Source organism: Elaeis guineensis, chromosome 16, assembly GCF_000442705.2.
Source record: "Elaeis guineensis isolate ETL-2024a chromosome 16, EG11, whole genome shotgun sequence".
Classification (NCBI taxonomy): Eukaryota; Viridiplantae; Streptophyta; class Magnoliopsida; order Arecales; family Arecaceae; genus Elaeis; species Elaeis guineensis.
Window position 1 is genome coordinate 35,420,317 of NC_026008.2, and position 18,113 is coordinate 35,438,429.

An 18,113-nucleotide genomic window follows, 5' to 3' on the forward strand; every position below is an offset into this window, starting at 1 on the left:
CGCATGTATATAACAAAAACACATGTGAGAGAGACGTACACGCATGTATACAATAAAAACACATGTGCATAAATAAGTATACAACAAAAACACATGTGCATAAACAAGATAATATTATCTGAGATGCTTATATTACTGTATGGTGTACATTCTTGATCAGCTATCCTCCTGACTCCAAAAGAATTTTGGAAATCTATTTTATTTTTTTTCTTTATCTCTTTATCTGCTACATATAGCTTTTTTTTTATTTATTTAAAAAAAATATATTTTTTTCTTTCTTTTCACTGACGTGTTTTATGCCTCATCAAGGATCACCAAACATGAAATCACAATCATCAAAAATTCAATGGTAATACCATCGTATGCACGTGTGTACACACACATTAAAATCTAAATTTTTAAAATTAAGATTAATTTTTTATTCTATTTTTATAATATAGTAGAAATTGTTATGTGGATCAGAATTTTTAGAGATTTAGGACGAAATTGTCAGATTTTTTTTATTAGATAGATTTATTTTATCCGAACTTCACGTCTAGTCCATCTAATAATTTATCTACCAAAAGACTGATATTGTCCCGCAAAGAGACCCACCCCTGCAGCTCCAAACTCCGGACTCCGGACTGGAAAGGTCAGCCGGATGGGTGACACCTTTCGACTTTCCTGCCGCATCATCCCCCACGTATTTACGAAACCCACCATTCTCACCCCAGTTTAATTTCTATGGGTCGCTACCACCTCCCATCGCGTAAATAAAACCGCTCTCCCCCTTCCAACTCTGCATATTCTTCCTCCCACTCTCTCTCTCTCTCTAAAAATTCTCAAGGACACAGCGGCCAGCATGCTCACCATCCTCGCCGCCCTCTTCGTCATCCTCGCCGGCCTCTTCGTCGCTCTCCTCTTCGCCCTCCTGCTCAACGTTGTCATCCACTTCCTCTTCTGCGCCGCCGCTCGACGCCGCCTCTTCCGCCACCCCCACCCCGCGCCGGCGGGCCCCGAGAAGCAGATGGCGCCGACGCTGGTGTTCTCGCCGGGTACGAGGCTGGCCGGGGCGGAGGCGGACTGCGCCATCTGCCTCGCCGAGTTCGTGGACGGGGAGCCGGTGAGGGTTCTGGCGCCCTGTAACCATGGCTTCCACGTCCGGTGCATCGAGCGGTGGCTGGCCGCCCGGAGCTCCTGTCCGACCTGCCGGGCGAGATGCCACGTGGCGCCGGTCGTGGCCGAGCCTTAGGTAACGGCCAGATAGACGGGGAGATGTGTCCTGCTAGCATGGTAGGGACTTTACGATTAGCGTCAGCAAATCAACGGTATCGTGATTGTAGTGCGAATCTTAATGTCTGCCTTTTTAAGCATCATGATAATTTTTTTTAAAAAAAATTTATACTATGTATTTTATTCTATAATTTTTTTTTCTTTCTCTTTCATCGTTGCGACTTGTAGGCTTTCAGGGATCAGAGCTGGTTCTAATATTTTTTTAGACAGATCAAATAAAAAAAATAAATTTTTTTATTAAAAATTAATATATTTTAAATATTAATTATTTTTAAAAAAATAATCTATATATAATAATTTTTTATAGATATATTCGTTAAGCAATATATAAAATTTATCATTAATTTATTTAATTATTTTTTATTATAATATTATAAAAAATTATTCTTGCATCTCATTGGAACATTAATGAAAGATGTCAGGTCTGGGATAACCATCTAATTCAACCTGCCCCAGGATCGGTCCCGTCAGAGATATTCGAAAAATTAAAACCAAATTGAAGCCTTGGCCTTTGTCTATTTAAGAGAATTCTCCGACTAATTAGAGCCCTATTCGGTAGTTCTTCTTCTTTTGTGATCTTAATCTCTTCTATTTTTTTATATTTCTTTGGGCACTCCAAGCTTATTGCTTCAAAAAAAAAAAAACAAAAAAGAAAACAAAACAAACAAACAGTGTCTATCTTTTTTAAACAAACTTTAAATCAAAAATATAGTTTTCCAACTTGCCTCTTATCTTGCTATTTCGAAGGTACATGCCAGATACATGGCAAAAAAAAAAAATTTGTGTGTTCATGGAATTGTACTCGCATCTTCCTTTGGATCCTCTACATCCTTAGACTCCCATGGTTCTTCTACGTGTGAGTGTTAGTTGAGATTTCCACTAAATAAAGCACTTTAGGTGGAGTCTATGCATTTGAAGCACGTTTTGCCATCTTAAAATAGGACTGGTAAAATATGATTTGATCCGTCAATCCGATTCATATTCAACCCATCGTAAATATATTTGAATTTAGGCTAAACGAATTTAGATCATAAATGGATCGATCCATTTAACATATTTAATAATTGGATCGGATATGAATTTTAGATATCTGATCCATTTAACTCGTTTAATATTTAGGTTGGGTTGAGTTAGATAAGTCATTTAACTTGTTTAACCTATTTCTGATCCATTTAATCCGATCTGTTTAACTTGTTTAATCCATTTAAGATCTGTTTAATCTGTTTAAAACCTGTTTAACATGTTTCTGATACATTTAACTTGATCTGTTTAACCTGTTTAACTTAATTTTATCTATTTAATAAACGGGTTAAACGGGTCGGATCAAATTATCTGTTTAATAAATAGATCGGATTCATGTTTGAATTTTTGATCCGTTTAATAAATAGATCGGATTTGGATTGACTATTTTCTGATCCGATCTGTTTATGATCCGATCCATTTATGACCGACTCGACCTGTTTGCCACCACTACCTTAAAAACATCGAGAGTGGGCACTTGTATCAAGTCTTACACTCTAATGAATATCAACAACCTATATCCCCATATCTTTCTTTTTCTTTTCTTTATCATATTGTTGCTTTTTCCTTTTCTCTAGAGTGACACTTATAGCCCATCAATTAACCCTTATTTGCAGAATAATACATGAGTAAAAACTTGAAAACTACAGACAAATCTAGCTTCACATTGTATAAATTTATTTGTGATGTAAATGTCAAATATCTCATTTTCAACATTTTCTTCACCACATGATCTTTGATGAACTAGCAACAAAATTAGTATTTCTTTTTTTTAAAAAAAAAACTTTTACATTGCTTTTGATTGATAATATATATTCAATAATTACAATAGAAACATTAATAATCTTGCTCTTGTTGTTCAATGCTTGCATAGTGCAAATTGATAATTGTACAATTTTCTCTTGGGAACAATTTGTTTGTTGGAGTCAAGTATGATGCCTTATCAAGATCCAAAATATTCTACAAAAATAGAAACACTCAAAGAAATAAAACTATGTAGAAACAGCTAGTAAATAAAAAATAGAGTAAGCAGTTGACCTTCTGAGGGACATTTCATTTTGGATATTCATGGATAAACTCATAAACCCTACGTACTCTTCATTTCTTCTCGCCAAGCAAACTTGTATTCCCACCAGCAGACAGCTTGGCTTTGTATTAACGCGTTCATTTTCTTAATGAATCGACACTGTAAGAGCTTCTTTTTCTGCCAAAAAGGGAAAAAAGAATTATGCCTTGTCATGCTGTACGATCATCTATAAAGTTAGCAAACATTTGAAGAAACAAAGCTACTTAGAAACGGATTGTAAACTAAAAATAGGGTAATCAATTTCCAGAATTCTAAAGTTTACATCTACATAAAGTAAGTTTATGGAGACAGCACTGCACTAGTATCCTTCCACCGTACACTAATCATCGCCAACTTTATCTCTGCAAGGGTTCCTTGAGCGATGCACATTCAAAGCAAACCTTGGCCTTGTACTAAGGGTTGCTCTGCTGTCCTACCAGGTCAAAGAGTAATGCACCAAATTCCTAATAGCTTGAGAATGGGCCTTGGTGCAGTATATTTTGTACGTTGAGAAATTCTTTGTGCACAGCGGATAGTGCAGAAAACCCAACATGAAACGCATTATTTTATGTAATTTATTTATATAATTAATATTATAAAAAAATTATTTATAATATAAATATTTTTATTATAAATTAAAATATTTATGATAAAATATTATTTTTATCATAAATAATCAATTATTTATGATGTAACAAGAATTTTATTACAAATAATTAAGTATTTACAACAGAAATTATATTTGCATTGTAAATAAAAAATATTTACGATGTTAATTTTCTATCGTAAATAATCGATAAAAAATATAAAATTTTAGAAATAAATAAATATCAGATTATTTATGATGAAAAATTTGTATCATAAATAATAAAATATTCGTGATGTAAAGATAATATGTGCCGTAAATAATATATTATTTACGATGCAACAATTTCATCACAGATAGTCGGTGAAAAATTAAAATTTTTAAAACTAAATAAATATCAAATTATTTATGATGAAAAATTTAAGTCGTAAATAATTAAATATTTATGATAAAATATCAAATTATATCGTAAATAATTTATTATTTGTGACATAACTATTACATCGCAAATAGTTGGCAAAAAATCAAAATATTTAAAACTACATAAATATTAGATTATTTACGACTAAAAATTTATGTCGCAAATAATATATTATTTGTGACATAAATTTAAATTTTATCGTAAATATTGATTATTTACGATGCAAGATTTTCATCATGAATAATTGATAAAAAATAAAAATTTTTAAAAATAAATAAATGCCAGCTTATTTGTGATGGAAATATCCATTGTAAATACTTGATTATTAACAACAGAAATTATTTTTACATCACAAATACTTATTATTTGTGATGCAAATTTTTTATCATAAATAATCAGCGAATTTAATAATTTTCATCAAAAAATAAATTTTTTTCTTTAAATTTTTTTTTAAAAAAATTAATAAAAAATTAGTAAAAATTATATACGATGAAATTTTAGTTTACGTCGTTAATAATAATTATTAGCAATGAAAAAAGTTATTCTATCGCTAATAACTTCTGCCAAAAAATAAATTTTTTTCTCTAAATTTTTTTTCTAAAAAAATTAATAAAAAAATTATAAAAATTATTTATGATAAAATTTTAATTTATGTCACTAATAATAATTATTAGCAATAGAAAAATTTATTCCGTCGCTAATAATTCTCATAAAAAAATAATTTTTTTCTCTAAAATTTTTCTCTCTAAAAAAATTAATAAAAAATTTAAAAAAAATTATTTATGATGAAAAATAATTTAATATTTTATGATCAATTTTTTGATCATAAATTTTTATATATTTTACAATCAAAAAATTGATCGTAAATATATTTTATAATTAAATATAATTTTTTTATTTTTCTCTGAATATGATATAATTTTAGAATTTAAAGTTCATCTTCATCATTCATTATCTAAATAATTATCGTTACAATATCATCACAAAAGATCGCTTCGATCTAGTAGCAGTAGCTATGTCGATCAATAAAATTTAATTTCGATGGTCACGAACGATCGCATGATGATCTAATAGATAGAGACCATTGATGGGTTCAAAAATTTGCAACGATGATCTCGGTGATATTTGTAGCATACTATCAAAATTTTATTTTAATCAGACATCATTATCATGGTCAATTTGGCATGTAATAATTTATATCGTTAAATAAAAAATGAGTAATCAGAAGGCCAAATAGCGTCCGATTATAAGATGATTTTTTAGGTAAATAATCTTTACTACTACTTTAATCATCTATATGATGATGATCGTAAATCTAAATCTCGCATATATGAACCATTCATGTTAAGTAAATCTTACAAAGGTATAAGTATAATTGCTTAAGGACTTTAAGAATGTGTATCAAGAGATATATAGTTTTGGATGGTTTATATATGTGCGGTTTGAATTTTATAATCACCATCATACAAACGATCAAAGTATTAGCAAAGATTATTTATCTAAAAAATTCTCTTATACTTTTGATCACTCATTTTTTATTTAACGATCTAAATAATTTTGTACTAAATTGACTATAATAATGATATTTGATTAAAGTAAAATTTTGATAGTGTGCTATAAATATCATCGAGATCATCATTGTCATTTTTAAGATCTATCGGTAATCTCTATCTATCAGATCATCATACGATCTTCATTCATGACCATCAAAATCAAATTTTATTGATCTATATAGTTACAGCTACTGGATCGAGGTCATCTTTTGTAACGATACTCTAATGATAATTATTTAGATAATGAACGGTGAAGACAGACTTTAAATTTTAAAATTATATCATATTCAAAGAAAAATAGAAAAAAAATTATATTTGGTTGTAAAATATACTTAGGATCAATTTTTTAGTTGCAAAATATAAAAAAATTTATGATCAAAAAATTGGTCATAAAATATTTAAATTATTTTTAATCATAAATATTTTTTTTGAAATTTTTGGTTAATTTTTTTAGAGAGAAAATTTTAGAGAAAAAAATTTATTTTTTGGTGAAAATTATTAGCGATGGAATAACCCTTTCCATTACTAATAATAATTATTAGCGACACAAATTAAAATTTCATCACAAATAATTTTTTCAATTTTTTTATTAATTTTTTTAGAGAGAAAAATTTTAGAGGAAAAAAAATTATTTTTTTGGTGGAAATTATAAGCGACGGAATAACCCTTTATGTCGCTAATATTAATTATTAGCAATGTAAATTAATATTGCATCACAAATAATTTTTTCAAATTTCTTTATTCATTTTTTAGAGAGAAATTTTAGAGGAAAAAATTTTATTTTTTTGACGAAAATTATTAGTGACATAAATTAATATTTATCGTAAATAAATGATTATTAGCAATGAAAAATGATTTACGTCGCTAAAAGTCGAATAAATATCAAAATTTTTCTGTCACTTCCATCTGTGCGTGTTTTAAGTTCCCACATTTCCTTCCAACTTCCCTCGCTATCAGGCTTCCACCAGCTGGCTCTGCCATCGCTTTTTCAGGCTCCACCGTCACTTCCACCGACCATCACCAGCGACTCCTCTTCCTCCTTAGGTACGATCCGCTGTCGCTTTCCACCTGCCACCAACTTTTTTTTTTGGTTGATCGAGCCACCGACGAGTGGCGTCCGGCACCCCTGCTGGCACATGCCAGTGGCTACCATAGCATGGAGCCACCGATGGGGGGGAGGGGGGAGGGGGGAGGGGGAAGGGAGGGGGTTCGATCATGGGGAAGGGGGGCGATGGGGTGCGAAGGAGTGATGTCGATGGGAGTGGGGGGTGCCGTGGGGTTCACCTGGGTGGGGAGGAGGGAGGGGGGTGGGTCGCAGGGGTCCATCCGACGACGATGGGGGGCAAGCGCAAGAGCCGGGGGTTGGGGGAATGGCGGCGGGGGTTGGGGGGATGGCGGCAAGGGTTGGGAGGAAGGCGGCAGCTCGGAGGAGGTTCGAATGCCATGAGGTTGGGGGGACAACGGCGCGGGGGGCCGTGGGATCGGGGGGCCAGAGGGTAGAGGGGGTTGCGGGGGGGCGGAGGATAGAGGGGGTTTCGTGGGGTGGGGATGGGCGGCCAGGGGTGGCACGGGGGCCAGGGGGTTGAGGGCGAAGGGGGTGGCATGACGGGCGGGGTGAGGCCGTGGGTGGCACGTCGGAGGGGGCCGAGTGCGGGTCGGCCACCAGCTCAGGAATGTTGGCTGGGGCGGGAAGAGAGGAAGGGAAGGAAGAAATGAGGAAAAAAATAAATAATAATAATAATAATCAAGTATTAATCAAATATTTTATTATTTAATTAATAATAAAATATTTTTTATTATAATTTAATATATTTTATTTTACTTGTTATAATTTAATACATATTTTTTTATAATTTAATGCATATAAAATATTGTGATTATGATTTAATGTTTTAACTAGGATTAGTCGAATCCTTCGATGAATTTTTAATGCATATGAACTGTCCGATCCGAGATCTGAATCAGGATTCAGTTCAGATCCGGATCATGATTCGGATTGGATCAAGGTCGGGATCTGGGTTGGGATCCGGTTCGAATCCAGATCACGATCTGAGTCAGATCCAATCAGAATCCAGGTCGGGATTCGAATCTGGATTGAGATCTAGATCGAGATCTGATCTGGATCTAAATCTGGATTCGGGTCGGATCTGACTACATCTCTCTATTTTCATAGAGATATGTATGGTAGTGATTTAATGCATGCATTGATGTAACTTTAGACTTCCATTCAAGAGTCAGTCATAAGATCTCCAAAATGGACTCTGTGAACGGCTCTTGAATACCCCATTTGGACAGTTCAAAAATATATCAATTTTTTATTATTATCGTGGTATTCTTTATTCTATTGTGAGAAATTCTATCGTAGTTATCTCATTTATTTTTTAGGTACATATTAAATGTGGTTAAAATATGATCCATCTATATCGTGTACTTGAAAAACTATAGAGAGATATTGTCGAATTTTCTCCGAATATGGAATAAAGAACAAAGCTGTAGCAACAATAAAAATGATGCATTTTTGAATGGAATAGGGCCACACCTATTAGGAAAGAGTTGGTGGAATTAGGACTCATTAAGCATTATTCTTTGTTGTCAGATGGATATCGATAAATTGGATAAATATCAGAGGTATTTTCTTGCCTGAATACCGAGCGGATGTTTGAAATTTTATTGAGTTTACACGGTGTAAGGCTAATAGTGTCAGTAGGATAAAGTATCAATGTAAGAGATGTGTCAATATGGTATATCATCATATATCACTTATTGAGGAACATCTGCTACGTTATGGTATGGACAAGAAGTAGACTCACTAGATATGGCATGGGGAGGATGATCCGAATGAAGTTGTACATGACGATGATGATATTGAAGATGATAATGGTGCTATTGAATCTATCAAACATGATGGTATAGATTCACTATTAGTTGAGTTACATCAAGATGTTCACTCAAACAGAGCCATGGGTACTAGTGCATCCGAAGATAGTTCTAAAAATAAACACAATATTAATGAGGTAGAAGGAACTTCTGAACAGTTTGCAAAGCTTGTAAGGGATGCATGAAAGCCACTCTACCCAAATTATGTAAAGTTCTTCAAATTAAAATTTTTGATCAAATTGCTTCATTTTAAAATCGTGAATCGATGGAGTCAGAAGTCATTTGATCAAAATTTAGCATTGATTAAAGCAGCTCTTCTCGATGGAAAGAGACTTTCGAAATCATATTCTAAAGCAAAAATATATATACGAAAATTGAGACTTTGCTATATTCCTATAGATGTCTGCAAAAATGACTGTATATTATTTTATAAGGAGAACGAACAAGCAAGTGAATGTCCAGAATGTGATGAGCCTAGGTACAAAATTGATAATAAGAAAGGAAAGAAGATACCTCATAAAGTTTTGAGATATTTTTTATTGATTCCAAGACTTCAAAAGTTGTATATATCCACAAAGATAGCTAAAGAAATGAAATGGCATCTTGAGCAGTGGGTTTCAAAGGAGAACATACTTAGCTATCCGATCGACTCTGCAGTGTGGAAAGACTTCGATGCAAAGCATCCGTACTTTTCGAGTGACCCGCACAATATCCGACTTGGTCTAATGACAGATGAATTTAATCCTTTTGATAATTTGAGTACTTCCTATAGCATGTGGCCTGTGATGCTAATGTCATATAATATGTCACCTAGAAAGTGTATGAAAGAACTATTTATTTTTATATCACTACTGATTCTAAGTCCAAAAGCATCAGATAATGAAATTAATATATATATACGACCCTTAATCGATGATCTGAAGGAACTATAGAAAAATAGAGTACAGATATATAATTTTATCAGTCGAAGAAATTTTAAGTTGCATGCTTTGATTTTATAGATCATCAATGATTTTTCTACGTATGAAAACTTATCTAGGTGAAGCACCAAAGGATATCTGGCATGTCCAATATGCAACAAGGATACATCCTCCTTACATTTAAAGCATGAAAGAAAAATCTGCTTCATGGGTCATCAGCAGTTTCTACCTGTTAATCACTCTTGGAGGATCCATTATAACCAATACTTTGATGGTAAGTCCGACTGACATCCGCGACCTAAGGAGCTAAGTGGAGCGAATGTTTTAGAACAACTTGAAGTCATTGAAAATATGAAATTTAAAAAATATCGGGTACTCACAAGTGGAAGCGTACTGAAGCTGAGCTGAATTAGAGGAAGCGAAGTATATTTTTCGAGCTACCGTATTGAAAACAACTATTACTTCATCATAACCTAGATGAAACGCACATTGAGAAGAATATTTGTGATAATATCATCGGTACAGTGTTCAACATTGCAGAAAAAATAAAAGATAATTCAAAAGCTCATCTTGATTTGTAAAAAATAGAAATCCGATTGAAGTTGCATTTAGCTTGTCAAGATGATAAATTTTTTTATGCCATCTGCATGTTATTCAATATTTGACGAGGAGAAGAAGAGTTTCTATAGACGGTTCAAAGCCATAAAATTTTTTGATACTGACACTTCAAATGTATTATCGTATGTGGACAGTAATGACGGTAATATCTCTAGCATGAAAAGTTATGACTTTTATGTGATGATGCAGTGCTTGCTTCCTATGATCATACGTGCTATCTTAGTGGTGATGTTCAAGCTGCATTGATTGAGTTGGGAGTCTTCTTTTGAGAACTATGTTATCAAAAATCGAAAATTAACTTATTTGAGAAGTTTGAGAAGGATATTGTGCTCATTCTTTGTAAGTTAAAAAAAAAATTCATTATCATTTTTTGATGTTATGGTGTATCTGGCTGTTCATCTCTCAAAGGAAGCACTTTTGGCCAAAACAGTACATTATTGGTAGATATATCCTATTGAAAGATAAAAAAATCATAATTTTTTTGTCATATTAGTTATAAGATGTAAATATATTAGTTAAATTTAAATTTATTTTTATTTTCAAATTCTTGTATGCCCTGAAAAAGTATATGTGCGATAAGGCACGGCCTAAAGGGTATATAGTAGAAGCATATATAGCTATGAAGTATGTCACGTTCTGCTCGATATATCTTGACGATATCAAAATAAGATTCAATCATGCGGATCGCAACGCAGACCATGAATGAGATGATGATGAGCCGATACTGTCCATATTCAAACAAACGGTTTGACCCATGGATGCAAAGAGATATGAGTTTATGGACGTGAATGAGCTATTCAAGGTATATTTCTATATTCTAAATAATTATGAAAAAATTAAAGATTTCATTGAGTAAATACTATTTTAACATACTTTTTAGTATTCTGATTAATTTTTTTTATATCGATATAAAATTAAAAATCATGACTTATTGCAGTGAGCATAAGAGGATACTTTTCAGAAAAAATAATACAGATATTGATGATCGACATAAGAAAAAATTTATAAAATAATTTGGAGATCTTGTAAGTTTCATAATTATTATGTTATATTTTTATAATTATAAAATTAATTATTTAAATCAATATAATTTTTTATATTATGTTGTAGATAAAATCTAAGTATTTCAATAAAGAATAGGGTGCGATCAATGAATTATATGATTTAACATGTAATCCCGATCGAAGGGTTAACCACTACGCATCCTATATCATTGGAAGACTGAGATTTCATATAAGAGAGCTTGAGATATAAAGACGGATCCAGAATAGTGAGTTTGCTACGATAGGATATAAAGAAAAAGAGGAGATTGAATATTTTTGAGGTATTCATAGATATCATAGAACTAAAGTATGGGTCCAATAATTTGGTATTCTTATTTCAGTGTAAATGGTGAGATATTAGTAATAAGAAAATCGATATTCATATCGATCCATACTTTACCAGTATAAATTTTACACGAACATGGTACCAGAATGAGCTATATATATTAGCAACTTAAGCGAAATAAGTAATATATTTGAAAGATCCGAAATATCGAGGTGATTAGCATATCGTACAAAGAATAATATCTAGAGGTGTATATGACATACCAATCTGACTAGAAATGGATAAAAATTCAGATCTACATGAAGAAGAAGCATTTCAAGAGAAAGAACAAACATTGATCGAGCTCCTTATTAGCGAAGAACTTGCGACAACTTCTTTGAATAGGGCTGATCTGTTGTCCAATGAAGTTGAAACTGATTTTGTATTTAATCTTGATGATTAGGAGGACGACAATCAGTTCACAAATGACGATGAGATAGAAGATGATACATTAGTCGATTATTGTGATTCAGAGAAGGACCTACAAATTAAAAAAAATACGGATATTGATGAGTAGATCTATATTCTTTATTAAATCTTCTCTTGCAATAATAGTATGCAATACAATTCTATTCATTGACATTTATATGTTTTTCACTATTATTGTTCATTGTTACATTCATTTATATGTGTCGGTAGTTATATGCATGGTTTAAGCATTGCAGGTATGGCGCCAGGAGCGAGATGACCACATCAGAGTTTCCAGCCTCCCCTTGAGGATGAGCCTTCTCCCATTTCTACTACCGCACCATCGGAGCCACCAGAGGCTACTGTAGAGGTGGATCCGGGTGGTATTTTAATATTTTTACATAATAAAATTTGATTTTAATTGTATCTATTAGGTTTATAGATAGCTGTATTTCTAATGATTTATTTATTCTTGTTTCAGATAATTCGATGTAGGTGGTGAGGCGAAGGAGAGGTCTATCGAAGAACTTCGCCTTGGAGCATTGGAGATGCGAACATGAGGGACGGTGTCTCCATATCGAGATTTTGTCCGGCTAGACTATGCCCGTTAGAGGATGGTCTGAGCTATGATGGACTGAGCTCGACATCATATGCCGCAGTTATGTCTCTGTGACACTTTCTGATTGACGTCATGTTACACCAGCCCAGAGAAAGATCTTCTATAGCCACTTACAGATAAAATAATATTTAATAAAATATTTAATTATTTATATATTCTAATAATATTTATTATTGGTAGGTTATTTTTGATATTATTGATTTTGAGCACGACTACATGCAGCGAGCTATGGATGATCACCTATGCTCATGTTTTAAAGATTATCGGTATCGCATTCAACACCATTGGTACGATGTTGTGTGAGATCAGGTGGTGGAGGCAGCACGACAGCGGCCATATGACAGCATCAATATCGAAGAATGGGCTGTCATATGCTGTAAGTATGAAGATCCAGTATATCAAGTTAAGCATCCTCTTTTTTCTTTGAGTTTAATAATTAAATTATTTATTCTTAAATTTAATTAGTTACTTATTAATTTGACTGTTAACTGTATAGGATCGATGTGCCAAAAATGCCATCATTCGGGCAAGACAGACCGTCGCACACTGTGGGGGTTCGAGGCCGTTCGCTCGCTATATAAAACAGATGATAAGTAATTTTTATTTAATATATTTTAACTATTTAATTATTTTAAAAAAAATTATTAATTATTCTCAAATTACAGAGAAAGATAGAAAGTGGCGAGCTTCTTGATAGGATCGAGATCTACCAGTGGATCCATCAGCGACGGTTAGGGGAGTGAACGGTGAGGAACCAAGAGCTTGATGTAAGTTTTTCTAACTATTTTTTGCATTGATATTTTGATTTTCAATACAAACTTAGAATACCTATAACTTTAATTTTCAGAATCATATGATAGAAATTAGATCTCAACCTATCCTTGAGGGATCGATCGCACCCACAGATGATCATATCTGTGATCAAGTGCTTGGTATTAGATCCTGTTATGTTAGGAGGCTAGAGTATCGGATCAGAGCTCTTCCATCTTCATGCTCATCTCAGACTGATGTCTATGCTGCCTATGATGTCCGACTGGTAAAGATATAGAGACAGACTACTGAGGATCGATAGCACATTGATGAGAATCAACAGCTGATGAGGCAGATGATGGAGCGGATGGCACAGATAGAGTAGATGATGGAGCTAATGAGGCAGCAGCAGGTTAGTCCGAGCTCTTCCATCTGTTCTTCTTCTTCAGATGCTGATGCTTGACGACCAGCGGCTCATTTTTATATTTTTTATTTTTATTTTGGACCTTTTATAATTATAAAATTTATTTTTAATATAATAAAATGATCAAATTTATTTTTTGATCTCTTATGTGAATTTTTTATTTTTATTTTATAGATTATAAATATAAATATTAAAAATATATATTTAAAAATATATATGTATGAATTATTTTTTAAAAAATATTATATTTTAATTAGTGATAAAATTATTTATGATAAAAAATATGTCATAAATAATTATTTATGATGAAAATTATCCATCGTAAATAATTTTTTAAAATTTAAAAATTATTTTTAAAATTATTTATTATGTAAATTTTTCATCATCAATAGTATTTTTTGCGATGAAAATATTGATAATAAAATTTTTTAGTCACAAAAAATAATTTATTTTATTTTTTAAAAAATATTAAAATTTTTTATTAAATTATTGATGATAGAAAATTTTCATCATAAATAATCTTATTTACGATGAAAATATATTTTCATCATAAAATATTATATTTACGATGAAAATTTTTTCATCATAAATAATTTAAAAAATAAAAAAAATTACGATATAGGTTTTTCATCGTAAAAAATATGTTATTAGCAACGAAATTAGTTTTTTATCGTAAAATAATATTTGTGACCGTATTTTTAGTGATGTAATATTAGCAATAAAATTTTTATCGTAAATACTCAAAATTTAGTATATGCGATGCTTTTTATGCATCGTAAATAGTCTTTTCTGTTATAGTGCTACCGCTTTTCAGTATACATTTAATATCTGCAGTTTCACTTTTTTATTTAAAAATTTTGAATGACAAAAATATTTCTGCTCTTTAGAAAAGATTATGACATCCTGTGGCGTATTATGACTTTCTACATAGGATATCATAATATGATCCAAAAAATTATGATATCCTATGGCATATTATGACATTCTGCATCAAATTATGACCTCCTACATGCAGGATGTCATAATATGGCCCACGATATCATAATATACAAGGAAGATTTTTGTCCAATCATTTTTCATCGCGTATTTAATGCTTGCATTTTTATTTTTTCGTTTGAAAATTTTAAATGACGAAAACACCCCTATTCTTTAAAAAAATTATGACATCCAGTGACATATTATGACATCCTGCATCAAAATTATGACTTTCTGTACGTAGAATGTCATAATATGAACATAAAATATCATGATTTTTTCAAAGAGTAGGGATATTTTTGTTATTCAAAATTTTTAAATAAAAAAATAGAACTGCAGGTATTAAATACATATTGAAAAGTAATGGCTACATGTATCAATCACATAAAGCAGTGCGCTCTATGTCGGATTTTTTACACTATCTGTGGTGCATAAAGAATTTTCATTTGTATGTTAGATCATCTAAGCTAAGGATGAGCCCGACGATCTATCATGCCCAAACCCTACACTTAGATCAGCTATGTGATGCGGCTGTATAATTTTCTAGTGTATAATTCTAGTATATACGTAAGGTCTAATAATCTGAGCCAAAATACTAGCATCAAAAGATAAGACAAACAAAATATTGTATTCTTTAGGAGAAAATAAAGTTATCTAATATACATGGTTCGAATACATCCAGTATTAGATACAAATACTTAATTATTACTATCTCTCACCAAAAGTTCCAATTTAGTCCCATTTAGCTAGGTGTTCTACAGCTTTGAAAGGAAAAATAGATGATAATATTATCTAACAATTTAGTAAAGATTTTCTAAGTACATATATAAGCATAAAAGTAATATCAAGTCTTTGATAAATATATGTATTGAGAAACAATAATTAAATCTCAATAATCAGTAATCGAGCATCCATATAACCATCTCAATAAAGATATCAGTATGTTCATTATGTTACAACAGTAAGTAATTCAAATATATACGATGTTCCATCAAACTGTAGCTATGATAACCTTATCATACATAACCAGGGCATCAATTCCATTCAATCAGAATTACATTTTAAAGGATGCTATGCTTCTTAACATAATTATTAAGCTATTATTACCATTATCAGTATCATTACTAACATTATTATCTTTATTTAGCATCATTGTTTAACATGTTTACTGCGGATGGAATCCGACTTTTTCGACATTTGGACTATTCACAATCACGCTCCTATCCATGATTAGCCATCCTCAATAACATGTTCCTGCTTATAACAAGATCATACTCAATGTATACTATATTTCTGCCCATAGCGAAGCCATACTCATATATGTACCATATTCTTGCCTGTGGCAAGGCCACACTCATAAGTGTACTACGTTCCTATCTGTGGTGAAGCCATACTGAAATCATAACTAATTCAAATACTCCGATTTTGAATACATACAAGTATGCGATGTTTATAATTTTCAGTATGTGATGCTAAATATTCATAATCATACAAGTAATTGTGATTAAAAATCCTCACCCCAAAACAGTTAACAGTCAAATAGCTTACTTGATTCACCAAGATTCTTCGTAGTCTCATAGTCCCAAATCACACATGCACATACATTTTAAATTAGTTCTATGCTAATATTTTTCAAAATTATAAAATTTTTTAAAATTCTAAAATTTCAATTTCTATCTGTTTATTGTTCTTTGCACAACATTTCTATTTCTCAATTTATTTATCCTAACAAATAACATCCAAAAATTTTTAAATTATGCCATTAAATTGATCAGTGAACTAATAATACATCTAATTAAATTTTTAGATGAAACTATTTGACCGTTTGACAGTTAAAAATCTTGGACCATAAGACGACAGAATTAATCCGCTGCTAAATTAACAACAATTTCTTCTAATATTCTTTTCTTCCAATTCTTTCCTATTTTATTTTTTCAAAACTTCAAAAATCATGACTCTTTTCTTTTTCTTCCTTTCCTCTCCTCTTTTTTTTTTTTTTTTTTTTTTTTTTTTTTTTTTTTTTCCTCTCTTTCTTTTCTTCCTTTTCTTTCTTTCTTTTTCTTTTTTCTTCATTCTTTTTCCTTTTTTCTTTCTTCTCCCTACATCCGACATAAGGAAAATAGAGTCGGCCACCACCTGGCCGCCACCCACAGCACGGCCTTGGGTCGCCACTGATGGTGGAACACATGTCGGGCTTGCCGCCGATGGCACCTCCCTGGCTGCTGCCACTCATGGCACAACTGCTGGCCGTCGAGAGAGAGAGAAGAGAGGCTTCCAAAGCATAGCACAGGCTTTAATCCCCTTACTCTAAATTATTAAAAGAAAATAACTTAAGAAGAGGATAAGGAAACTTACTACTGGAGGAGAGGAAAGAAAAAGGTGCACGGTAGAGCAAAAGAAGAAGCAGTGGGGTTTTGGATTTCAGTCGTCAGAGAGGGAAAAAAAAGGCGGTGCTCTATTTTCCCAAATGGAGCCGGCCGTCCTCCCAAAATCGCAACCCCCACCCTTTTCTTTTTTTTTTTTTGTCCAACTTACACGTGGGAGCCCGTGAGGCTTGCCACGGGCCCGATTCGTGCAATGTCTGTGTGGCTTGCGGCTAGGGTTTTGTCCAGATGAAATGGGCCATGGTTCCGGATATTTCACAACCTAAATCCAAATCAAACATGACCAGAAATGTTGAGAAAGTCTTTGTACACTGCATGCAGAGTAATAAAAGTGATATAGAGTATATCATCCAATCATTATAGAGCACGTAGCCATTATTTTTCAACATACATTTAATAGCATATTTATTATCTGCAGTTTAACTTTTTCTTTTAAAATTTTGAAGGGTAAACTAGTGAAAACTCTCCGTTTGAGTTTAAACTTAAAAGTAGCTCTCCAGTTGGTTCCATTTAAAAGCAACTCCCTAATTGGTATAAATAACCAAATTATCCCGGCAGTTATAAACCAACACTAAAACAATACTATGATATTAAAAAATAGTACTGTCTTATTATAAAGTAATACTGCCTTAGTATAAAATAATACCGCTTTATTATGATGTAAGGGTATTACAAAATAGTACTTCCTTATTATAATACAATACTACCTGTCGGTGCAGAATTCCACCGAAGTCGGAGAAGCTGGAGCTGAGATGACCGCGGCCGCCACCGGGACCTGCAAGAAAAGTCTAAACTGAAATTGGGGGTGCTCCGACAAGACCCTCCGACGCTCAAGTCAGTACTCTGCTTCAA

The 18,113-nt window shown here is 32.3% G+C and overlaps 1 protein-coding gene and 1 long non-coding RNA gene across 2 annotated transcripts; both read left to right on the top strand.

The window, feature by feature from the left end:
- Positions 1-739: 739 nt before the first annotated feature.
- LOC105059494 (RING-H2 finger protein ATL79) lies at positions 740-2,189 on the top strand. The gene has a single exon (XM_010942804.4). It carries the CDS (start codon positions 842-844, stop codon positions 1,229-1,231), a length of 390 nt encoding a protein of 129 aa, XP_010941106.1. The 5' UTR covers positions 740-841; the 3' UTR covers positions 1,232-2,189.
- A 9,733-nt stretch (positions 2,190-11,922) lies between these two features.
- LOC140854386 (uncharacterized) lies at positions 11,923-13,942 on the top strand. Its single transcript, XR_012137600.1, has 4 exons — positions 11,923-12,479; positions 12,591-13,130; positions 13,225-13,495; positions 13,576-13,942. It is a non-coding gene; the product is annotated as an uncharacterized lncRNA (long non-coding RNA).
- The last annotated feature ends 4,171 nt before the right edge of the window (positions 13,943-18,113 follow it).

Coding starts and splice junctions, on each gene's coding strand:
- LOC105059494 (XM_010942804.4), top strand. CDS start 842: ATGCTCACCATCCTCGCCGCCCTCTTCGTCATCCTCGCCGGCCTCTTC.